We start from the raw sequence: 23793 nt of genomic DNA, 5'->3' as shown, positions 1-23793 counted from the left end.
TGCTAACTTCCTATTTCTTTGTGTTAGTTTTTATGTTGTATGTTTGTGTGTTTTACAAATTTGGGAAATTATGATTTTTCTCTAAATATGGTCTCACTGCACATTTTCCCAATTTACAAGATTTTTTTCCCCACAAGCATGATCTTCAATGGCTGCAGGATACGACATCAGTTTTATTCTGTAAATCTAAGTATGTCATATCTGATTTTCTTATAGAAACTCTGTCATAATTGAACTTATATTCCTAACCAAGATGGATGTGGTACTTTTTTTTTTTTTTAAACTGGAAATACCAAAGGTGCTATTTAGTTAGTTATGTGACCAAACACATATTATTCATGTGGAGTTATATATCATGAATATTCTAAAGTGTATTCTAAATCAGTTAATCCAGGCAGTATAATAATGAAATAACCATTCACAACAAATTATATTTAGTGTTATTATAGTCAAAGAGTACTGATCAAACTGTTCATTTTACTAAGGGATTACTGGTTCATTTAAAACAAATTAGAAGGTGACTGAATGCCTTCATTATATTAATAGAATTAGAAAGGGCTTTTCTATAATTATTTTTAAGGAGACTTTTAGTGAAACTTAGAGCCACATGATGCGTTATTGAGTTACTATTTTGAAATGGATTTTCCTGCCCCTTTTCATTCCAAATTTCCCTCTGGCAGGAATATACATTAGACACAGGCTTTCCTTTATGCTTTATTAAAGTTGTGATCCTTCCTCACTAGTAGCCACACAATATCTGTTAACTTATGTTAACTTATATCTGTTAATATTGTGTTAATAAAGTTCAAGTGTAAAATAGTATATACATTAGAACTACAATTAAAATATTTGATACACCATGCAGTGCAATCCCTTGAAAGTGAGATTCGTCATTACTGATAGATTTGCTTTTATGAGAAACAAATTTTTTTTCTCCTTTTGGAGAAGGAACCTACTTAAAATATACTTTTTGTTCCACTCCAAATAGCTAAGCCAAGAATATAACCTTCCTTTGGAATGTAGTAATTGGAAATTATTCAAGATAGATCTGATGGTGAACCTGCAGAGACTTGACTGAAACAGATGTACCTGGATTGCACCATAAATAAATACACACAAAAATAGCTTGCTTTGGTTTTTGTTTCCCTAGCAATAAAACCTAACAAACATATGTTTATAGTATAAAAATGTACATTTTTTAATTGCAACTATTACTAGCTTTTGGTTCAATGTAAGCTCTTTACCATTTCTGTTAGAGACAAAACGCTTCTAAGCAACAGTAACAATTGTCAAACTAAGCTTTGAACCCAGTAGGTGATTAACAAAATTATTTTAATCTTAGTTAACAGCTACCATTGTTGGGATTTCATTTAAGTTATTTTCAATCACTTAAAAAGTTGTATTCCCTCAGGGCTAACTTCAGCATACTCTAGATTTTGTTATGCTAGTTGTTTATTTATTTTTAAAACAATGGTAGACCAGAAGGAAAGAAACTGATATTTATGAGGAAACTATAAATATTGTTTTATAACTAAAAGCCACTTTCTCATATGAGAAGTATTGCCTATACACCTCACTTCTTAAATTAGTGTGTATACTTGGTGTATTAGTAGTTTTTACATCTCATGGATATGTAAATTGTGTCAGAATATGTTATAAAGTTTTAGCTTGTGTTTCTTGATGGTACAGAGTAAATGTGCATTTGCCATGGGCAAGTGGTGATTGTAGGGTACACACTTAGAATTTGTTTCTCAAAGATAAAACAATAGCACTATCTCTTTTTCACAGTTCAGTTGCCTGAGATTGTAGCTTTCAAATGGTCAACTTATTTTAATTCTGTCAATAATTATTTCCATGGTCATTGCAGTTTTGCCGACACATTACAAAACCACAGTAACCGTGGAAATTATAATGCTGTCACTGTAATGGAAATTTTTCATTATGTAGGGTAAAAATAAAACAGTTCATTTGAAACTTTTAATTTTCATTTCTACAAAACTCTGTAGGAGAGCTTTTCTTAGGAAAAACTAGGTATGTAGAAAATTTCAACTTGAGTTGCTTCACATTATCCACAGAGTGATGAAACAAAATCCAAAACGAAATATGTTTTTTACTCCTCACTCGTTAAATCAGTAATGTTTTATTTTAAGCATAACCCTCACCTTTGTAGAGAAACTAAGTGGAAAGTTTCAGCATCAGTAAACGCTTGAAAACAGATGTTTATGATGAAAACCTATGTTCCTGGTCTGACTCTCTTTACAGAGTGTGCTGTTAGAAGTGTGCCTGCAAAAGAGAGAGGCTATGAGGATGAAAGTGAGGCGGCTTGAGGACAACCGTGATTGGCCCTGGAATTGTCTTTGCTGAAAGTAGGATTAGATTTAGGGAGTTTAATAGGTAATCCATGCAGCTCTGTAAAAGAAAACAGGTGCCAGGAACGATAGCACTGCAGAAGGGACTTGGTGAGCATCCTGTGCAGTCTGTAGCTCTGGAAGACAGCAAGGATTTCAGCTTTCTGCTTGCCCTTTGATATAAAAGCTACTCATCCCAAAAATGTACAGATTTTCGGTTTTAGTTAAATGAATGCCCAGAGAAAAATAATTTTACCTGTGGCTTTATAAAATGTGCTTCAGATCAGAGACTTAGTTAAAGACGGTGGAGAAGGATTTTTACCTTTTCAAAACCCATAAAGATCTGGGACCTGGACATCTTCAAGATTTTCCATAATTGTGTGCCAGTCTAGTCATGTGGCATTTTCGTACAAGATTTAACTTAATTTGCTACTCTTCACGGTCAGAAGTTATTAGCTGGACTTGGGGAGAAAGCTTACGTTCCAGCTTTTCCATCATTTCAACGAGCACAGCATTGGCTTAAACCATAGACCTCAGTATTTCCAGTCCTGAATTTTGCTCATATTAAGCCTTCTAAACTATACTGTTCTTTTGGATATGAACACATTAGACTGGTTGTTAAAATAAAAAGCAATCTTTATATAAACAACCAAAATCAAATCATTTACATTTCCTAGCCAATAGAGCTTATGACTTAAAAGTGGTAATTGAATGTAACAATAATTCCTATTAATTTTAATTGGAAAAAATTTTTGATTTTTAAAAAATTTTAACAATCTTATGAGTTTATTTTTTAATTTTTATTTTATATTGGAGTATAGTTGATTTACAATGTTGTGTTAGTTTCAGGTGTACAGCAAAGTGATTCAGTTATACATATACATGTATCTATTCTTTTTCAGATTCTTTTCCCATATTGGTTATTACAGAGTACTAATAGAGTTCCCTATGCTATATACAGTAGGTCCTTGTTGAGTATCTGTTTTATATATAGTAATGTGTCTATGTTAATCCTGACCTCCTCATTTATCCCTCCCCCCGCCACCTTTACCCTTCGGTAACCATTAGTTTGTTTTCTATGTCTGTGAGTCTATTTCTGTTTTGTAAATAAGTTCATTTGTATCATTATTTTAGATTCCACATATAAGTGATATTGTATGATATTTGTCTTTCTCTGTCTGCTTTACTTCACTAGTATGATAATCTCTAGGTCCATCCATGTTGCTGCATATGGCATTATTTCATTCTTTTTTATGGCTGAGTAATATTCCATTGTACCTAGAAGTGAGTTTAGTTTTTAAAAAATCACTGTTGAACTTTTTCTGATCAGGCTACTGGTACAGTGTCTGGGGAAATGAGTGTAGCAGCACCATTGCTCTGTCTATTACCTGTACAGCTAACATCTTTAGTTCAAGGAGTATGTGATGTGACCAGATTTCCTGGAATGGTTTATTCTAAATAATTCCATTCTTACAGGGGAAGTGACTTAAAACTCAGTCAGACTGACCTTTTGTATTTCTTTCTTTTTTTTTAAATATACAATACAGTGTTGTTAACTATAGTCGCCATGCTGTACATTACATCCCCAGGACTTTTTATTTTTATTTTTTAATTTTTAATTTTGTTTTGGCCACGCCACATGTGGGATCTTAGTTCCCCAACCAGGGACTGAACCCGCGCCCCCTGCCTTGGAAGCGTGGAGTCTTAACCACTGGACCGCCAGGGAAGTCCCTGAGAATTCAATTCTGATTAATGTAATGTTGCTGTACATAGACTAGCAGCTTTTTAAGAACCTAAATACAATGACATTTACTCAGTTACTAAAGATACAGTTAATCTTTTTTTTTTTTTAATATTTATTTATTTATTTGGTTGCTCCGGGTCTTAGTTGCGGCAGGCGGGCTCCTTAGTTGTGGCATGCAAACTCTTAGTTGTGGTATGCATGTGGGATCTAGTTCTCTGACCGGGGATCGAAGCTGGGCCTCCTGCATTAGGAGCGCGGAGTCTTATCCACTGCACCACCAGGGAAGTCCAAGTTAATCTTTCTTTCATGATAGATGCTAAAGGAATTTTAGTATCCAGCCTCTGTTGATGATATCATAATTTACAATTAGTTATTGTTGTATCAGAGAAGCATAAAACTGCCTGTTAATAAAGTCCTCTGGTGGGTAAAGAGCCAGAAGGATACTATCTATCGATTGGAATCATGTCTAGCTAATGAGGAAGTGTGTTACCTTCTGTTAGGCACAGCACAGCTTTAGAAACTTCCTACTGAAAATGCTTCTTTTGCTTCTTCAGCATCTTCAAATAGTCGCCCCCTCCGTCTTATGAACAGCTCTGTCGGAGGTCTGAGGTGAACCCTTGCTTGTCAGTGTGCGGTCCACGGACCAGCATTGCATTGCATGGGAGTTTGTTAGAAATGCAGAATCATGAGACCCTCTACAGACTAACTGAATCAAAATCTGCATTTTTACAAGAGCCCAAGCAATTTGTATGCCCACTGAAGTTTGAGACCCACTCAGCTAAATAGCCCTCCCCTCCCCTTTCTTATATTATCTTGGATTGCCTTCTTTTAGTGGGAGTAAGCAATACAAATGTGTTGTATGTGTACCTGCTTTCATTTGTGTAGGTGGAGAGAGAAATAGAACCATATTTAGTGTAGAAACCTCACTTTTCCCCACAGGGGTACTTCCTGTAGCCAGGTAATATGTTTGATTGTCTCGCACATGAGTTGATATTTCTAGCTCTGCAAACATCTAATGTATCTAGTCTCTTGGCTATGATACTGTTTCCCCCCCTTAGAAGCAAATTAACCACCTGCAAAAGATTCCAAAAGCGGAAAGGATGAGTCTGCAAACAAAGTGACATTTTCAAGGTGGTCACTATAATTACAAGTATCTTACAAGCCTCCACTACATGCAAGATACTGTGCTAATTGCTGGTAGTATAAGATCAATTATATTGGGACTGTGCCTTCAAAGGATAGGAGTTGTGTAGAATAAAATGGTGCTTGCAAACACTGGAGTCAGAAGGTCTGCACTAGATCACTACCATCCACTTCCTAGCTGTGTATCCTTAGACAAGTTACTCAGCCCCTCTGAGCATCAGTTTTGTCAACTGTAAACTGGGGTTGATAACAGTGTCTTTCTCACTGTATAGTTAGGAGGGTAAAATGAGATAGTGCATGTGAGGTAGTTAGTATATTTCATGGCATCTAATAAGCACACAGCACTGTTATTTACATACATAACAACATTTATTCACTTAACTTAGGGCAAGTGTCATTTGAGAAACACTGTAATAGAAGTATGCATGAAGTTCTCTGGCAATCTCAGGGAAAAGAGCCGTGCCTAAGTTAGGAAGGAAGAGTTGTGTAGGGTTTCCCAGAACATGTGATTTGGGGGGTGGATTTTGAAGGATTAGTCAAGTCCAGCAGGCAGAGAAGAGATAGGATATACTCCAAGTGCAGAAAATATCAAGTACCCAAGTCCAGAGGTCTGAAAGTTTCTATCTGGGCAATAGCAAGTAGTATAATGGGACCAGAACGGACAGGGTGTGGAAAGAATGACTCAGAAAGGTTAACTGGGACCATGTCCTGGAGGGTTATGTGTTGAATTCTGTGTTTGAATTTGACAAAGCAGTGGAGAGCTAGTGAAAGTTCTTCCACTATGTGGAAGTGGGATAAGAAAGAATCTATGTTAGAGACTCTCAGATGTCTTTCCCTTTGCCCCATTTCTCCTGAACTCCAAATCCTACTTACTAGCTGCCTGCCATGGCCAGATTTCATCATATTCAAAACAAAATCCTTCCCTTCAGAATCTGTTCTCCTGCCTGTATACCCTCTCCTGAACAAATAGATAGCATTGCCATTTCCTGAGTTCTTCAAGCTGAAAATTAATAGTCATCCTTGAATTGTCATTTTCCAGTAGCTCCTTCCTCTGTCACGTCCCTGGTCTCTTCCCTCTTCCCCCTCCCTGCCCTGGACAAGTTAATTTTCTGCTTCTTGAATCCTGAACCCATCCTTTCTTCTTACTCATCACTGCCCCAGCCCTAACAGAGCCCTCATCTTACCCCTCCTCACTTCCTCCAAAATGTCTTGAAACAAAATTGGGCTTTATTAGCCCCTGATTGCCTTCAGGTCACTGTCAACATTTTTTACATGACAGATTACACCCTTCATACATGTTTCCTATTTTACTTGTAAATTCCACTAAAGGGTACTTTCGTCATCTCTTTGTTACTAAATTAACTTTTGGTGTGGAAACAACCAGGCTGTGACTAAGCACATTTAATTTTATTGAGTGGAATTGCACAGACTTCTTGTTAGCACTACTTGTTAGAAATCTAAGATTTCTTTCCAATGGCATCACCGCCACCCTTTTGTAATTATATGAACCAGCTGGACGGGAGAATAAATTGTTTCTTAAAATGCACTGGTGTCTCTTGACTAGGAACTTTGATTGTACGGAGTCACATACCCAAGATTAAAAGGGTACACTTTGGAGCCCCTTCCAGCTATTGTATCAAACTGTCATTTCCCAGACTTTGGATTCAGGTTTTACATTTGAAAAGAGATTTCAGAAACAGTGACAAAATGCTGCAGTTTCTCTTCTTGTTGTTACAGAATGACAATATGGTGAAGCATATTTGGTTAGTTTCCCAGATCAGTGCCTGTGTTCCTCATAGTTAAATAATAATTTTAAATTGTAATATAGTTCATTTACTTAGTTACCAGACTGTTGGTCTTCCTATCTGGGCTATCTGGTCTCTTTGTCTTTTTTTTTTTTTTTTTTTTTTTTTTTTTTTTAAGAAAAACATGATTTAAATGTAGAAAGGGATGAGATAAGTTGTTTCAGGGCAAACAGAGTTCACCTGTTTCCTTTTTTAAAGGAATTCAAACTGTTGAATATTTTTACAGCTGTTTCAAAAATATCTATTTAGTTTACTAATCACTAAATTCCTTCTGAAAATTCCGTAGGAGCTCAATACCTACAAATACACTACTCTGTAAAAGATAACAGGACACTAACAGTTTTCGCATTTCATAATTTCCTATTCCTCATTTTCTCCATTGTTAAAATTTAACATTTCTCTGAAAATGTTCTTTGTTTTAATTTACTACTGGAAGGAACTTTCAGGTGTGATTAATCCTATAAATATATAAACAAAGAAAAGACTATATATGTATATAGTAAATTAAAAGACCATATATGTATATAATAAATGTGTGTGTAATTAAAATATCAAAGGGCTGGTGTTTATACATGTATTTTGTATGCTACTGTAATGAAAATTAAATTTAGCATATGATAAAATAATACAAATAGGGAAACTGCTCATTCAGAATTTGCCATTATTAGGCAAATCCATATCTTTATATATAATCCTTTCTATTGAAAGGGCTTTTGGGAAATTGAATTCAAGCTTTTGAGTCACTACATACATTCATGCATAGGCACACGGGGGCCTATATTTATACTCTGCAAAGAACTTGGGAATTGTCACTTAACTGTTCTACTTTGCAATGATTTGGCCTTAATGTTTTTCACCAAAAATTTAGATATTATATTTGTAGATATTTCTTGATGAACAGTTACTTTCATTTTAAATTGGAAAATAATCTTCTTGCATCATGCGGGAGAAAATGAAACTGATTTGTGAAAAAATAAATGTTGATTTTTGTCTTTCAGACCTGAAGATTTTCGGCTGTAGGAGAAAGAAAATTTCAGAAAATAACAGTGCGGTGATTGAAACTTCTTGATGAGTTTCTCCTTCCTACAGGGCAGGGTGAAACAATTGCTGCCTTTTGACAAGAAACCTGTTATGGGTGCTGAAAGTTTGTGGGGGAAGGTCAGGAAGGGATATTCCTTCAATAGGAAATTGCAATAAAATACATTATTTTATAGAATTGTTTTATTATGTAATCTGACTTGAATGATATAATGATGATAAGAATAAAACTGCTTACTTGGTTAACTATTCAATTTCTCACTTAATGAAGAAACCAAACCCTAGGTAGCACTGCAGTTAAAATTGCCAAGTGCCCATTCATGCAGAATTCCTCACATTCCAGCTCCCTGTTTTTGACACCTGGGAAAACAAGGCCCACCTTCACTTTTCTTTTCAGTGACTATTTTATCATCTAACCTCGCATCACCTGAGTTCATCCCTCCAGCTCAGTAGGGTAAGGTTTGTCCTGAGGTATTTTCAAACTGCTTCACTTTTTTCTATGTCCCATAGAGCCTCTTGGTTTCCATGACACCAAAATAACAAAGTAATGCCTATCTGCTCCCTAGAAATCTCACTGCCCCACCTGTGACGCTGTTTGCAGACCCCCGCGCTGTGTGTCCATATCTCTCCTGTTGGCTCCTATTCACCTCTGTGCTGGGCACTGAGATTGGGCCGCTGGGATCAATGTGTCCAGCAAAATCTTCTCCCTGGAAATTAAAATGCTGAGACACTGCATTTGGGCATTTTTATGGTAGTTTTCTTCTCTCGCCCTAGCCAATCAAGGAGTGTCTCTGACCCCTTCTCCCGTTCATGCAGCAAACATGTACTAAGTGCCTGCTGTATGCCAGGTGTTGGGGAGACAGAAATCACACATGTGTTCCCCCAACATCTCCATGCCCCACCAAAGAGCAGACTGTCTATTGCAGGGCGGAAAGGAGCTGTAGACAGATTTGTAAATAAGTGCACCTGGGTGTCAGAGGTGCTGATAAAACTATGTATGAGCTGTGATATAAGTACATTTAGGGGAAAACAGTATAAACATTGAATATAAAGTACTGATAGTAAGCACCTGCTAATACGCCAAACACAACTGCTTTATATAAATTAAAATTCATTTAATCCCTATATCACCCTATAATGTACATCATGTTACCTCCCCATTTAAAAATGGGCACGCTGAGGCAGCAATAAGTAACTTGGCCAAGGTCACAGCACTGCTAAGTGGCAAAATCAGGTTTGGATCCAGGCAGTCTGCCTCAGAAGTCCGTGGACTTAGCCGCCACTAGATGAGAAAAGGTGAGTATTTATGTATCACAAATTCTGTAATAAAGCAAGCATGACCTGGTACAGGTCAACAGCTACCATTCAAGGAAGTGGCAGTTACAGTTTAAACTATTGGACCATAAAGAAGCTCCATCCCTTTTGATGTGGTGATCTTGGGTGTGAGCCAGTGTGAAATAAGCCCCCAGCTCCCGGTGCAGCAGCTTTAGTAGGGAGGAATTTTTGTCTGGTGTATCCCAAGCACCTAGAACGATGCCTGGCACATATTTCTTGATTGAGAAGGGCTCACTGAAGGAAGCCCTTGTTTCTAACACAGCTGCAGGATTTGAAAAGGTGAGATCATAGCGACATGCTTTATAATAATATTGAGCCCAGTCATCATACCGTCAGCCCTCCACATCCATGGATTCAGGGGGCCTATTGTATCACACCATTGTACGGATGGGACTTGAGCATCCTTGGATTTTGGTATCTGCAGGGAGTCCTGGGACCCATTTCCCCATATATACTGAGGGACGACTGTATTAAATATTCAGTGAGAATATTGAGACTGATCACCATAAACCTCATTCTCACTTGCTGTGTGAGAGTCCTTTTGTAGGGGGAGGGCTCGCCTGAGCTACAGACCCACGTAGACCTAAACGGGCTATATTGCTGGACTGAACTCCTCCTGCTGTTGGGAGTTAACTCCATTTTGCATTCGAAGAGAACCAGAGCAGAGGCTTTTGCACCAAGTGGCCTTGAGAAGCAGAAACTATCAGACTTCCCAATCCTGCCCATTTGCCATTGCTCGAGAGTTTAACAGCCAGACCTGTGCGTTTCCTAGGAGAACACAAACACAGGTAGCCAAATAAAAATCAAAACCCGCTGTATGGGATCCAGGAACTTGAGGCGGGGAAGACAAACTGAACCGCCAGAATTGTAGCTCCAATTAAAGGAGAATGAACAGAAGAAACAGAAGAGAACTTTAAAAAATACGAATATACGAATACTTACAGAAAAAGAAGGAAACCCTAATTATTCCAACATCACATGGGAAGGAAAAGAAAGCTGATATATATATATATATCATAAATAATATATATAATATATATTATATATAATATATATATACACAATATATATTATATATATATATTCTGTTGAGATGTGTGCCTGTAACGTGCAAATTAGTGCAGATAAGGAATCAAGTCACTAAAACCAAAATTATATTTGTCCAGATGCAGTTTTTCACCAGGTGCGATGTGTTATGCTATTAACACCAGGTAAATGTGAAAAACACCATCCAGCTGAGCATAATGACCTGTGAAAGAATAATACACAACACCTGGTCTCTCCATTTTACCTATATGCATCGCCTGCTGTGTCTCCTCAGTAAAACGTAAGTGTCCTGATGCTAATAACAAAGGAAAAAGGAAAAGCCTTAAGTATTGCGGAGTTTTGAAACATAGAAAATGTGATTTTGCAGTAGCCGGGGGGGGCATAAAGTAATCACATTAATGAACACAGAAACAACCCTAAAAAAAAAAAAAAAAAGAAAAGAGCTTAATCTTAACCTCCCAATAATCACCTGCTTTCTGGGGCACTGAAAACCGAAAAGCACTCATCTGCAGTCGGTAAGGATAACTGCAAACCTCCTGCAGCAGGAGAGCACTTCGTGTCATCTGATCTCAGCTGGGTTCCCACAAATAGCTTCTTTTTGAGAGGGGGCAATTAACAAAACAATAAAAGAACTATTGTTTCTTTAAAACATCAACCCGATATTTTCTCTCCTGAAGGAGAGAGAAAAAACATATTCAGGCCAATGAGGAATAAGAGGAACCAAGCAGGCTCAGTTGGGGAGGGTGCCACCTGGGGCTTCCTGGATCCAACTCACCATACGCAGAGTCTGGGGTAGAGAAGGGTGGGCCCTTCTATGACGCTTTAGTCCCCTCTCAAGTTTCTGAATTGCCATTTTCCAGGTCCCCTTTCTGTCTTAAGCCCATCCAGAGGAACGAAAAGCAACAATAAGCCACAGCCATCTACCTCTGGGTTCCTGTTTCATTTGAAAAAATATAATCTTCCTCCCAGCTATTCTCCATGGTTCAAAAACCACAACTCTTCACTATCAACACCTCTGCCGAGCAAACTTCGTGTCTTGTCAAAATTGCGTTCTATATTTAATATAATGTTTCCTTATTAGGAACTTGTGATATTTAAAACTGTGATAGTTTTCTTGTATCACTTACAAGACAGTATAAGGTTTGAGCTTTTCTGCCTCAACTCCATTTTTCCCATAAACCCATAATCCATCACGCAGGGATTATTTTTTAGGAATGCATATGCTGCGTTATAGGACAGACGGGTGTACTCACTGTAAATCCTGGTTTAGCTCATTCTTCCATCAGGCGGACTATTCATCCAGGGTCCTACGAGGTCACACTGGCTCAACCCCAGCAGAAGTCACCACCTAGGATATACTGTACAAAAGTCTGGTGCCATCCCTTTATCATGCCTGGGTTGGAGTAGGGCCCACCTACTAGTGACGTCATTGCCACAGCCTGCCCTCATCTCCAGGCCTGGGGTATCCCCAGGGTTCCATTAAGACCTAGCAGGTGGGCCAAGATAGAGCTAAGTTCTAAAGCAGGTCTTTAAAGCCATCCTTTACCCAGAATGCAATCCTTTCTTTTCTCATCCTATTTCCTACTCTAAATTTACAAAGCAAATACTAAGAACTATGGGCAATGAGATTGATAAATAATGTCTCTTTGTTTAGATAAACTGGGCCATAAGCTGGCCCAGAGGCTAGGGTCGTAGTGATGAAGCAATGCTGCCATCTTTAAAAGTGACTGAGGAGCAGAATTTTGTTTTACTTGTCAGGTTTAACCCAAACGAAGGAAGTTTTTTTTTAAAAATGCATGTAAATTGCAGTTATCAGATTCTTACTAGAGTCCCTTCCTCTCCTTTCTTGCTAATTCCCTCCTTGCCAGATCCAGGCACCGTCACTATGCCTGTGCCCCATCTTTTTACTATGCTGCATGATTTGTTTTCCTACCTTCTCCTGGAAAAAGGGTTTAGAACCACAGTCGGCCAAGAACAACGTTAAATGTCCAGGTGTCTCCTGGCTGAAAATTCTCCCATAGACCGGGTAACAAGTTCTGAGTTCTGCAAAGCCTAAAAGCCCCAGGAGGGATTTTGCTACCTATCTCTACAGTGCTAAGTTTGAATTGGATAGAACCCTATTTAAGAAGGTATGATCTTTCCAAGACAGACATTAAGACTCCATATCAACTTAAATATAGGTTCTTGCAGAGAAATAGCCTCTCTCCCTCCCCCTCTCTCTCTCTGCCTCTCCCCAAAAACTTAAGAGAGTTGAGTAGTTTCGCAGCATCACTACTGCTCAGGGCTTCACCTTAGATGAATGTTAACCTGAGATCAGCTACCAGTAAAACAGCCAATCACCCCACCTGAGGCCAACTGTTATTAGGCTGGCTGCCAGGAAGGTTTAGGATACATTTTCCACATGAAGATGGCATAAACAGGACCACTGAAGGAGACACACATTTTTGCCAGTGCCATTTGGTCCATGAGAAGCTCTTTGATTTTCAACAAATCTTTATTTCAAGTCTTGACTTTGTTTTCACTGCCTTCACTTTTCAATTCCAAAGTTAATACCTATTAAAGTCTTGCAAACAGTGGCTGCCAGAAGAGCATCTGTTGCTCGTGGCACACCTGTGCTTCATATGTTGGGGTTATGGAGCTCTAACTTGTCAACCTGTATTAAACCATTGAGAGTCAACACTTTAAAATGATGATGCCATCTGGCACCTTCTTTACCAATCGTGAAACTAAAAAGGGTTTTTATTTTACTTGTTTTGAATTTTATTTTATTTATTTTTTATACAGCAGGTTCTTATTAGTTATCTATTTTATACATATTAGGGTTTTTAATATTTAGAGGAAATTCTGAGCATAAAGCCTATCTGTCTTTTACTTTTTGGCAAATTCACAAAATCCAAATAAAATATTTTTATAAGTTGTTAGAAAAATATTATCAGTTACTTTATTATTATGCACTGTTACCGGCACAGTGGATATGCAGAGCCAATAAATCATGGAGAAATATGCATATGTGTGTACTTCAGAAAATCTAATCTGGAAGTCTAAACCATGGAAGCAGTGATTAATTAGCCAGCTCTCTAGTCTATATTAACAAGGAGTCAGCTGCTCTGTTGCACAGTCATTCAACCAATATTTAAGTTCCAGAAACTGTTCTAGGTGTTTGAGATGCATACGTGAATAAAAGTTTCCTGCTATCATGGTGTCCCATTGTGATTTATAATAAAAAAATATATATATGATATATATGTACATTCTATAATTTGATATATATACTTGATATATACATATACTTAATATATATACTTGATATGTATATATACTTGATATGTATATATATCTGATATATATACATATACTTGATATATATACATATATTTGATATATATACTTGATATATATATATATACTTGATATATATATACTTGATGTTTATATATACTTGATGTGTATATATATACTTGATGTGTATACATATATATATATATATGTATATATATACCTGATATATATCTATATATAGGTAGATATTTGGTCTTCGTCCCTGTTTCTGGCACAGAGCTCTTAAAAACCTCGGCATTTCCTGAGTGATGAGAGCCATAAAGGTGTCGTTTGTTATGTTAATGAGGTGCTTTTGGACCACATCTAAGGATGACAGGGAGGGGAGAGGAACTGGAGTTTGAAATAATCAACGACAGCCAATGATTTAGTCAGTCATGCCTATGTAATGAAGCCTCCATAAAAACCCAAAGGTCAGGATTCTGAGAGCTTCCAGGCTAGGGAACCAAAACACATCCACATGTCAACGTGCTGAGCCCCGAACTCCATGGGGACAGAGACTCCTTTGCTCAGGCCTCGCCCTCTGTATCTCTTCATCTGGCTGTTGATTCGTATCCTTTCCTATTCTTTGTAATAAACCAATAATCAAGCAAGTAAACTGAAGTTTACTGCGTTCTGTGAGCCGCTCTTGCAAAGTAATCGAACCCAAGGAGGGGGTCATGAAAACCTCTGATCTATAGCAGTCAGTCAGAAGCATGGGTGATAACTTGGCCCTGTGACTGGCACCCGAAATGAGGGCCTTCTTGTGGGACTGAGCCCTTAACCTGTGGCATCTTATGCTAATCCAGGTAGATGGTGTCAGAATTGAGTTAAACCTGTGGGACACCTGGACAGCTTCCATGGAGAGGGAGAGATCCACGAGGTTATATCTGGAGGAAGAGGATTCCAGGCAGTGGGAATGGCAAGATGTGATAGGACATTACCTGGCATATTCCGGGAACAGCAAGGAGTTAGCATGGCCTCCCACAAAGTCATTCTGGAACCCAAACACCCTCCGTCTTATAACTCCAGCCTCCTAGAAGACCTTGGAGTCCCCTGCATTCGGGTGGCAAATGGGAAAGAAACACGTAGACAATACACACATACTTAACTCCCTTGACTCGGAAGACACAAACACATTTCATAGGTTGAGAACATGTCACGTGGCCATACTGAGGGAGTCTGGCAATGAGAAAATAACTTGTGCTCAAGAAGAAGAGAATATAATTTTAGCTGAAGCTAGCCTGTCTCTAACACAGCAGCCAATATGAATTATCTGGCACTGGTGTTGGGCTGCACCCTGCAGGCCTGCAAGGCCTCTACTCACCCAGCTTCAAGACAGAAGAGCCCAGAGTCAGCGACAGAGACATCAGTGGTCTAATGGATGGGGGAGCCTACCTCTCTGAAGCAAGCTCCAGGAGCGACACCCCACCACGTGCGGCAGACCACGGGCAGGACAGGGCGCAGTCTTCACTCCCAGGGGGAATGCGGAGGTTGCCAGTTACAGGGGGAATTGACCTCGGGTTGGCTCATCAGTTACCAGGGAAATTTGCAGAGGGGCACGCCTCTCACCACCCCTTGGATAAGAACAATCACGAGCTGGGGCCTGGCGCAAGCACATAGGAAGGTCAGTCATGTGAGTGGGGTGTGGGTGAAGCAGGCACCGGTCGATCAGGGGACGTACAGAGAGCAAGAGAACAGTCACCTTGAGTGGCCTGACCGTACAGAGTGTCTCTTTAGTGATACCAGATTTAGGAAGATGAGAAGGCCAGTCTTTAATCAGTTAAGGGAAGAATGTATGGTCAACAACTCCAAGCTAATATAGGTCCCTAATGAGTGACAAAGCAAGTGATTGATTCCAAACACACCTGATACTGCTGCAGTCAGTGCCTGCTTTGATAGGCGCAAAAATTCAAAAAAACAAAAAAAACAAGTAAATGTTAGGGTTCAGAAATGGTGTCCCAGCCATAATCTTTCTGGTGACCACAAATGTCATCGTTCAGCTGTCTAGAAATATGACAGCAGAAACCATCAGCCTATTGGCACACTGCCAAGCTGCTGGGTAGATGGGTGACCGGGTTCATGGTCTTTTTAATCACTCTCCATTCTTGAAAGCTATCTTTAAGCCATGCAGGTATAGATCCAGTTCCTTCAGAGAGCACTCCAGATGTGGACTGTAGATATTTCAGGAGAAGAAGAGTAAACTTTCCCAATGCTGTAGACAGACTGTTATTGCTACCTGTACAATCAGCTTTTGAATTGTATCCAGTTTTCTAGCTTTTCTGTGGCCTGTGGTCCTTCAAGCTGTGGCTCGCTCCTGATTTGATAAAACATGCTCACACTGGAGAGTGGAATCAGAGATAGAACTTGTTGGCAACACTCCAAGAACAAGAGCAGGTGGTGGCCAGTGACAATGGAGATTTAGTTAGCAAGGCTTCTACTCGTGGTGTCCAAATCTGATAACTGGAATGTTTGTAAAAAGAACTCTATTTGTGAAGTTCGATCCTTTCAGCCTGCAAACTTGTCAGCTCAGAAGCATAATATAACCATATACATGAGAAAGGACAGGTAAAGTGAAAGCACATGAGTTTTCTAATAACCAAATCCTCTTCAATACATCTATTCAATAACTGAGCACATTCAAATAACAATGATTTCTCAGGGTGAAAGCTGAGCTGGTTAACGATTTTGTGACATGAGTTTTAGGGCATAACAGGGATACGGTTTTATCAGGAGTCACTGAATCTGGGCCAGATGACAGGACAGTGAAAAATGGAGATGAATGTCTTCGGTAATTATACATATCTTTTCTATCTGACTCAGTTTTGTTTTGTTACCATACAAAATTCATTTTAGAGCTGAAGAAAAGATATTTTTACTTCTTTGGATTCCATTATAAAACTTCTTTTAAGTTAGGTTAGAAAAGTTGAATTTCACTACATTGGTCATGGTAATGTTTTTAATCAATAAGATAAAATGCAATTAAACATTCTAGAGACAAACAAACAATGAAATATGGTTATTTATGCCAGTGTATGTTTTTTATTACTTAGCAAGATACAGAGAAAAAAATAAATCATTACTAACATTTGTGCATTTAGAAATGCTACCAAAACAAGCAAATCATCCCAGCCCTCCTACTGCCCCTTTTATTCTGCTTTTAAAAGTATCCCTGCCTCCATTTTCCTAAACATCAGTGACTCATATTTCTTCATTCATTCACATCATTCATTAGGATGGGACTATTAAAAAGGTAATAGATTATTTTTGTAAAGTAGAATTTTACTCTGAAATCTCCCGTGATTTTCCTGTAAAGTAAAAGTTTCTGAGAGTACACGCTTGTTGCAAAATATTTTTCAAACAATACAGAAATGTTAAACATAAACAGTTAAGTGAAATGAACACTTTGCACAATCCCATAACCAGGAAGTACGCCTGGTTAAGTGTCTGGAGTCTATTCATCCCAATTTTTCAATACAGATAGATGAACAGAATAATAGATAGATATTGTACATATTGTTCTGCAACTTGCTTTTTTCATTTATCAATAGATTTAAGCATCTCGTGTCAGCCAAATTTCTAATCAAATTATTCAGTCTGATAAATAATGTAAAACTGTTGCAAGTATATTCGTGTAGTTAATTTTTGTTAAGGATAGAGTTATTCTAGAGAGTATAGAATAACCAGGACTTTGTGGCAAAGGAATTCTCTGAACTCTGAGCTTGTCTAGAACAAATGGACCGTTTACATCAGTGTTTCCAATGCCACGGCAAATCAGAACAAAAAGTTATGATTTTTTTAAACCAAATATTTTGGTTCATACCTTGGAAACCTCCATTCTGCGTTTGAACAGCCCTTCTTTTGGGGGCCAGGCCCAAAGGGATTAAGTCCTGATGGTTGTCACAGACTAAGTTAGTCATCCAAAATCATTCTTCACCGTCTCAACCTTCTTGAGTTGTTATCTGCCATTAATATTGTACTTTTACTCTGAAAAAAGCAGAAAAACCTCAAAACCAGCATGCCATTCTAAAATCATTCTCTCTTCCTCCTCAAGTTTCTAACTCAGTGAAATTCCCACTCATTCAATCTCCCAAACTTGCAATCTTGAAGCCATTCTTACCTTCTGCCTGTCATTTCCCAACCTTATCCCATCAGTCAAGTTCTGCCCATAGTACATACTTCCTCATCAGCTCTCAAATCTCTCTCCTCCTCTTATTCCTCACTGCACCACTGTGGTCCAGGCCCTCGTCATCTGAACTACTGCACCAGGCAGCATGGTATATACAGGGAAGGGGTCATGAGCTACGAGAGCAAACCAATTAGAGTTAGAATCCCTTCTTTGCCTCTTCTGTGGATGTGTGTCATGTTACTTACCTTACATGTTTGATCATTTGTAAAAAGGGAATACTTACCTAACTTGTGGAAATCAACTTAATATAAGGAATCCAGAATAGAGGCTAATACGTGGGAGGTCTTCATTAAATGTCTTTTTCTTTTCTTGATCTTTCCCCACACCAGTCTATCTTAAATTTACACTATATAAAAATTGTGCCTTCAAATAATAAGCCCAATCAGGTCACTTACCTACTTAAAGACCCCTACTGACTTCCTATTGCTTTCAGGCAGAAATCTGAACATTTTGTGATGGGATAGATCTTCCACAATCTTGTCCAAATTACCTTACCTGCTTCAACTTAGAGCAAGAAGTTAGGAAGCTCCTACACCATCATATTCACCTTTTCTTTCCCTACACCCTAATACGTGGCTGAACCCACGGCGGATACTAATTAAAAGTTTGATAGATGGATGGATGCATGCACAAAGAGATGGATGAATACATGAACACATGAATGAATACATGTATAGGAAGACAAGATTTAAATACCTCTTCCTCACATTCTGAAATACTTAATAGATCTGAATGTGCAAGCTTCTAAGAAGCTGATCATTCATTCCTAGGCATTATTGCTGTCTCCCAAATGTTCTGGCTTATAGCTAGAGGAAACTCTTCCCACTGTAGGCTGAGTATATGATTTGACTCAGATTATAAATCAAACTGTGCTAGGGTGAGATGATGCTACAAACATTTATTGAGCAGCTGTTAAGTGCTAAGCACACTGTGGACAGTTTGAGACCGCTTAAAGTATGCACACAAGTAAAATGGGAGTTCAGAGGTTAAAGAACTCACTAGAAAAGGGGACTATGGTGTCATGGTTATGGAGGTTGTCCAGGTGGTGATGGTGGGGTTCAGAGAAGGCTTCACACAGTAAGAGGAGCCTGGCTTCGTTTCAAATGGTGAATATGAATAAAAGTAGGTCCTTTATTTACTTCTTTGGGACAACTGAGGGAAGTTGAAAATTAAATGTTATTATGGAATAACTGTTACTTTCATAAGGTGTGATCATGAAATTGTGGATTTGAGGAAAATATCCTAGTTTTTCAGGGATGCATGTTGAAGCGTTTAAGGGTGATGTGTCATGATGTCCATACCTTGTATCAAAATACTTTAAATTTATGAAACAAATATGCCCAAATGGTAAAAATTATTTTTTAAAGGTGATGGTATATGTTTATTTGCTAGTCTCTCTACTTTTCAATATCTTTAACATTTTTCATAATAAAAGTGAAAACAACCAACCAAACAAACAAAAATAAATAGGTCCTTTAAACTGGGGTGGGACAAAGATGAAGGTTTCCCAAGTGGAAGAAAAAGCATGCCAAAGATAGAGAAATAAGAGAGAGCACGCATCAAGGGTTTTTGCAACTAGTTCACTGTGGCTGTAGTGTGGAGAATATTTAGCTGAGAGATACATTTCAATATAAAATAAGGAAAACCAGGTTGGAGAACTTGTGGAAACAAAAATGAAAAAGGGATAGTAGAAGGTAGGGAAATGTTCCAGGTGACCTCATCCATTTCCATAGCCTTTAAATACTACCTACATGCACCTGACTCCTAAATTTATATCTCTAGCCCTGGTTACCCTCCCAAACTCCGACCTATGTTCAGTTATCTCCTAAACTAAACTTTTCAACCACTCTGCCCTGAGTCTGTAATTCTAGAAATCAAGAGTTTCTAACCAAAGTGATGAAAATTCTGAGGAGTAATGTCCTTTTATGAAATGATACTTTATTACTTTCAGAAATGATATAAACTATAAATTAAAATATAAGTATATTCCTGCCAAAATAGGTAAGTCAATAAAAATGTACTTCAAAATAAGCTTTTATTACAAGGCAATGTATTGTAAACATAAAAATCTTGAATTTGAATTACACCTTTTATTATGAACATTTCACTCAATAAAAATCTCATGAACTGGGTCCAAGTGATGACAAATTCCAAACTAATGAAATGTTCCCATAGCTTAAATAAACAAATTTAGATCACCAAGTAAAATCAAAGCCAAGTGTATTTGCACAACTCAAGAATGATATGGGGACTTCACTGGTGGCGCAGTGGTTAAGAATCTGCCTGCCAATGCAGGGGACAGGGGTTCCATCCCTGGTCCGGGAAGATTCCACATGCCACAGAGCAATTAAGCCCATGCGCCACAACTACTGAGCCTGCGCTCTAGAGCCCGTGAGCCACAACTACTGAGCCCGTGTGCCACAACTACTGAATCCCATGCGCGTAGAGCCTGTGCTCCACAACAAGAGAAGCCACCACAATGAGAAGCCCGCGCACCGCAACAAAGAGTAGCCCCCCGCTCGCCGCAACTAAAGAAAGCCAGTGCGCAGCAATGAAGACCCAACGCAGCCAAAAATAAAAAAATAAATAAATATATTAAAAAAAAAAGAATGATATGAATGGACTAGAACCTCTAGTGGTTTATACTTCACCATTTATATCAAACTTTGAAGGTCTTCTGAGTGACATAAGTAGTCTTTGCATTTCCAAGGGCCAAACACTAACGCATACAGAATATCCTCTCTACTCACTTGTTGAAGACCAAGAAATCTCAGATACAAGGGAATGCTATGACTAGTGACACACCCCAGTCATTTAAAGAGTTCTCTCAGGTGATTCTGGGTCACATCATTCAATCTTGTGCAAGCTTTCCTCCTCATTAGTCCTGCTTTCTACATGTGGAAGCATGTGCCATAACTAAAAGGGAACCACTGTTGGTTATCTGCTCACTGTCTTCTTTCATTTCTTGCAAAGGCAGCAAAAAATATATATATGTTTACCTGGATCCCCAAAGGCACACATAGACCCTTTTGTTTGAATACCTTGGATGGGAAGGTCTTAAACCAATCTGTGTGGTGAGGGGACCCAAAGAAGTTCAAGAGACCTTCCTGATCCAGGAAGAATCCAGCTTCTGGTGATAAATGACCCCGTCCCTACCTCTGACAATTACCTGTTATTAGGGAGATGCTACAGAGGAAAAGGAATATACGTTCAGTTTATAGTTCTCTTTCATTTCTATTTTCAACAATTAATAGAACCCAAATCTTTTTCAAACACCTAGTGTTTTCCTTTATGAGCAAAAGACAAATTATAGTTTAGAAATTAGAATCTATTAGATTCAACCTCATTTCTTCTTTGGCTTCTAGAGTTTTTCAGGCTTTTCTTAAAACCAAAAGATAAGTTCTTTAGGCAAACATTTATTTAGCATCAGTCACATTTTCACAGTCATTGCTGTCTGGTAGGTTATAAATGAATAATAGAATTCTGTCAGTCTGTTAGGCTCAAGTCAACTGCCTTTTTCTGTTAAGTGTCCTACCACACTCAGAATGAATGAATGTTTAAATGAGTGTCTAAAGGTAGGCAGCTGTCGTTTTTCTGGTTAAACCTAAACCAAGACTACAAAAGTTTAAGGTGACATATAGAAATGGAATAAAATAAAAACAATCCACATACATTGTTTTAAATTTTTATTTGCTTAAAAAAAAGAATGGAAATAGGTTTGCAAAAATATATCTGCATGTACAAAGTAATCCATGTGGTTAAGGAGGGCAAGCTCTGGAACATACTGCTGGATAAATTGTTCATCAAAATTGGATCTTTTTCCATCAGAATCAGTGGAAAGTCATTATTTTACATGTCAAAAGCCACTGAAAAAACGAAATCTATTTTTACAATCACCAAATTCAGAAAGGTTATATTCTAACACATATTCTTGGATACCAGTGAAGCTAGTTACCAAGTGATCTCAGAGTTGGACAGATCAATTTAGCAAGAGGTAGTTTCTCCAATCATGTCCCTTCTTTCTTTTCAGCAAGGTCATTCCTAGAGGGGATAAGGATAAACAGCATAATCTTCGAGTCCCTTTGAATTCCTGTTCTGCTGGGACCCCATTTTCCTCAAAGACAGTCATATCTGTCTTGTTGCATTTTAGGACTTGAGATCATCTAACACAGAAAAGATTCCAGAGTTCAAACTTCTTGGCCAATTTTTCTTTGAGCATGCCATTAAAACAACAAAAAGAAATCAATCCTATGGTGTCATGGATTAAGGGGAATTTTTCAAAACATACTTTTTGTTAATATAACAATATTATTAACAATATCCAAGGAGGAGATGTAGGCTGGTGAAATGAGCCCCCCCAAAGGTAGCATACAAACCACATAATGACATTCTTCTTGAATAAGTTGCCTTAGGAGCTTTTGCAGTTGGTCCTCCAAGTTCTCCTGAGACTATCAAATCCCAGAGCCCCACAGCTCCATGGCTTCCAGCTCATCTTGGACAGGGGTGAATTCTGGCTGATCAGGATGGGGAGCTAGAGAGGAAGAGTGGGGGTGGGGACTTGATAGAACCCAGGAACCATAAATTGATATCCTCCCCTTATATGGGTCCATAGAGACATAGTCTCTAAAGTACAGAGATATCCTGCTTGGGTAGAAAGTAGTAGCTACCTTTACCAACCACATTGCTTGCACCTTACCCAGGAGGTTTCAGATGGTTAGTGAAAGAAGGAAGGCACAGGTATACTGCAGAAATTGTTAGGAAACTAGAATCACAGCCAACTGCTTAAATATTACATGTTTTATTTACAAAAGAAACCCTGAAATATCAGCAGAATGATGAAAGAAAAATAAATTTTAAAAACCAATCTCATGTTAGAATTCCAACACCAGGGGACAGTAGTGAGGGGAGGTGATCAGAGGAAGAATGGATAGTAGGGTGGTGAGGGAGAAAGATGCCCAGCAATTTGTGTGGGTACAGGAAAGAGGAGAAGACACATTTAAGTAGCTATTCCTGGGCCTTCACCTAGGGAAGCTTGGGATAATTCTTGGTAGACAATCTTATACTTACGCTCAGGCTGATATGGAGCAGTCAGTTTCTATAACAACTGACACATGTGATTTGGTTAAGTTCCAGTCTTATCATTGTATGTGTTTGGAGCAGGGAGGGCAAGAAATGTGACAGTGGGCAGGCAGGGAAGCAGGTGAGGCAGGGAAACAGAGTGCCCATTGTTAGGGGCAGGGGATGGGTGGTGGTGGTCAACAGGACAGTTCTGTATCTGCAGCCAATTGCCCAGGCCAATGTAATCAGTGGAGGAGTTCCACATCAGTGCTGGTAATCATTGTAAGGGATCAGATCTTAATAAGGGACAGGGAAATTTGAGAGAACGGGGAGGGAAGAGATGAACAGAGAAAAACACATCAGCAAAACTTTGACCAGTCCCTCTGGCAAATAAGGTTAAATTTCTTCTAAAGCAGAAAATTTAAATTCATTGGCTAATAAGTTCATTGCCCGAAAGCAGTCTTTGAATCTCTCTCTCGATGCTTCCAAGTGTGACTATGTTAGAAAATGTCCCATTATACAACCCTCCAGCATGCAGACCACAGATGTTTTCAGGAAGCATAATCTTTTCAGAATCTCAGTCTAGTAGTTAGTAAGAGGCAAGGACAGCATGGCCACTTTTGTTTCTTAAAATAATCCTTGGTGACCTAAAATGCATGCGGTGGGCAGGATGTCACCCAACAGTATCTCCAGGGCCCTCCTAATTACGGGGAAAGTTCTAAGTTTGAGGTTTCCCCAAAACAAGAGTAAAACTTTAGAGGACATCATGGC

The 23793-nt window shown here is 38.6% G+C and overlaps 2 protein-coding genes across 5 annotated transcripts in view; one reads left to right on the top strand and one right to left on the bottom strand.

The window, feature by feature from the left end:
- The window catches only part of MRPL13 (mitochondrial ribosomal protein L13), a 38390-nt gene extending 30063 nt beyond the window's left edge, over window positions 1–8327 (top strand). The window contains exon 7 of the mRNA XM_061171934.1: window positions 8039–8327. Coding sequence (XP_061027917.1) covers window positions 8039–8060 — 22 coding nt within the window. The 3' untranslated portion in view covers window positions 8061–8327. The remainder of the gene's footprint in view (window positions 1–8038) is intronic.
- A 13935-nt stretch (window positions 8328–22262) lies between these two features.
- Window positions 22263–23793, bottom strand: part of COL14A1 (collagen type XIV alpha 1 chain) — a 238104-nt gene continuing 236573 nt past the window's right edge. For 3 of the 4 annotated variants that reach the window (XM_061172169.1, XM_061172166.1, XM_061172167.1), the window contains exon 47: window positions 22263–22495. In XM_061172169.1, coding sequence (XP_061028152.1) covers window positions 22416–22495 — 80 coding nt within the window. In that variant the 3' untranslated portion in view covers window positions 22263–22415. Of the gene's footprint in view, window positions 22496–22796; window positions 23319–23793 lie in introns of those variants that run through there. The other variant, XM_061172168.1, reaches the window with a different exon arrangement.

Source organism: Eubalaena glacialis, chromosome 17, assembly GCF_028564815.1.
Source record: "Eubalaena glacialis isolate mEubGla1 chromosome 17, mEubGla1.1.hap2.+ XY, whole genome shotgun sequence".
Classification (NCBI taxonomy): Eukaryota; Metazoa; Chordata; class Mammalia; order Artiodactyla; family Balaenidae; genus Eubalaena; species Eubalaena glacialis.
This window is presented reverse-complemented; position numbering and strand designations above follow the sequence as displayed.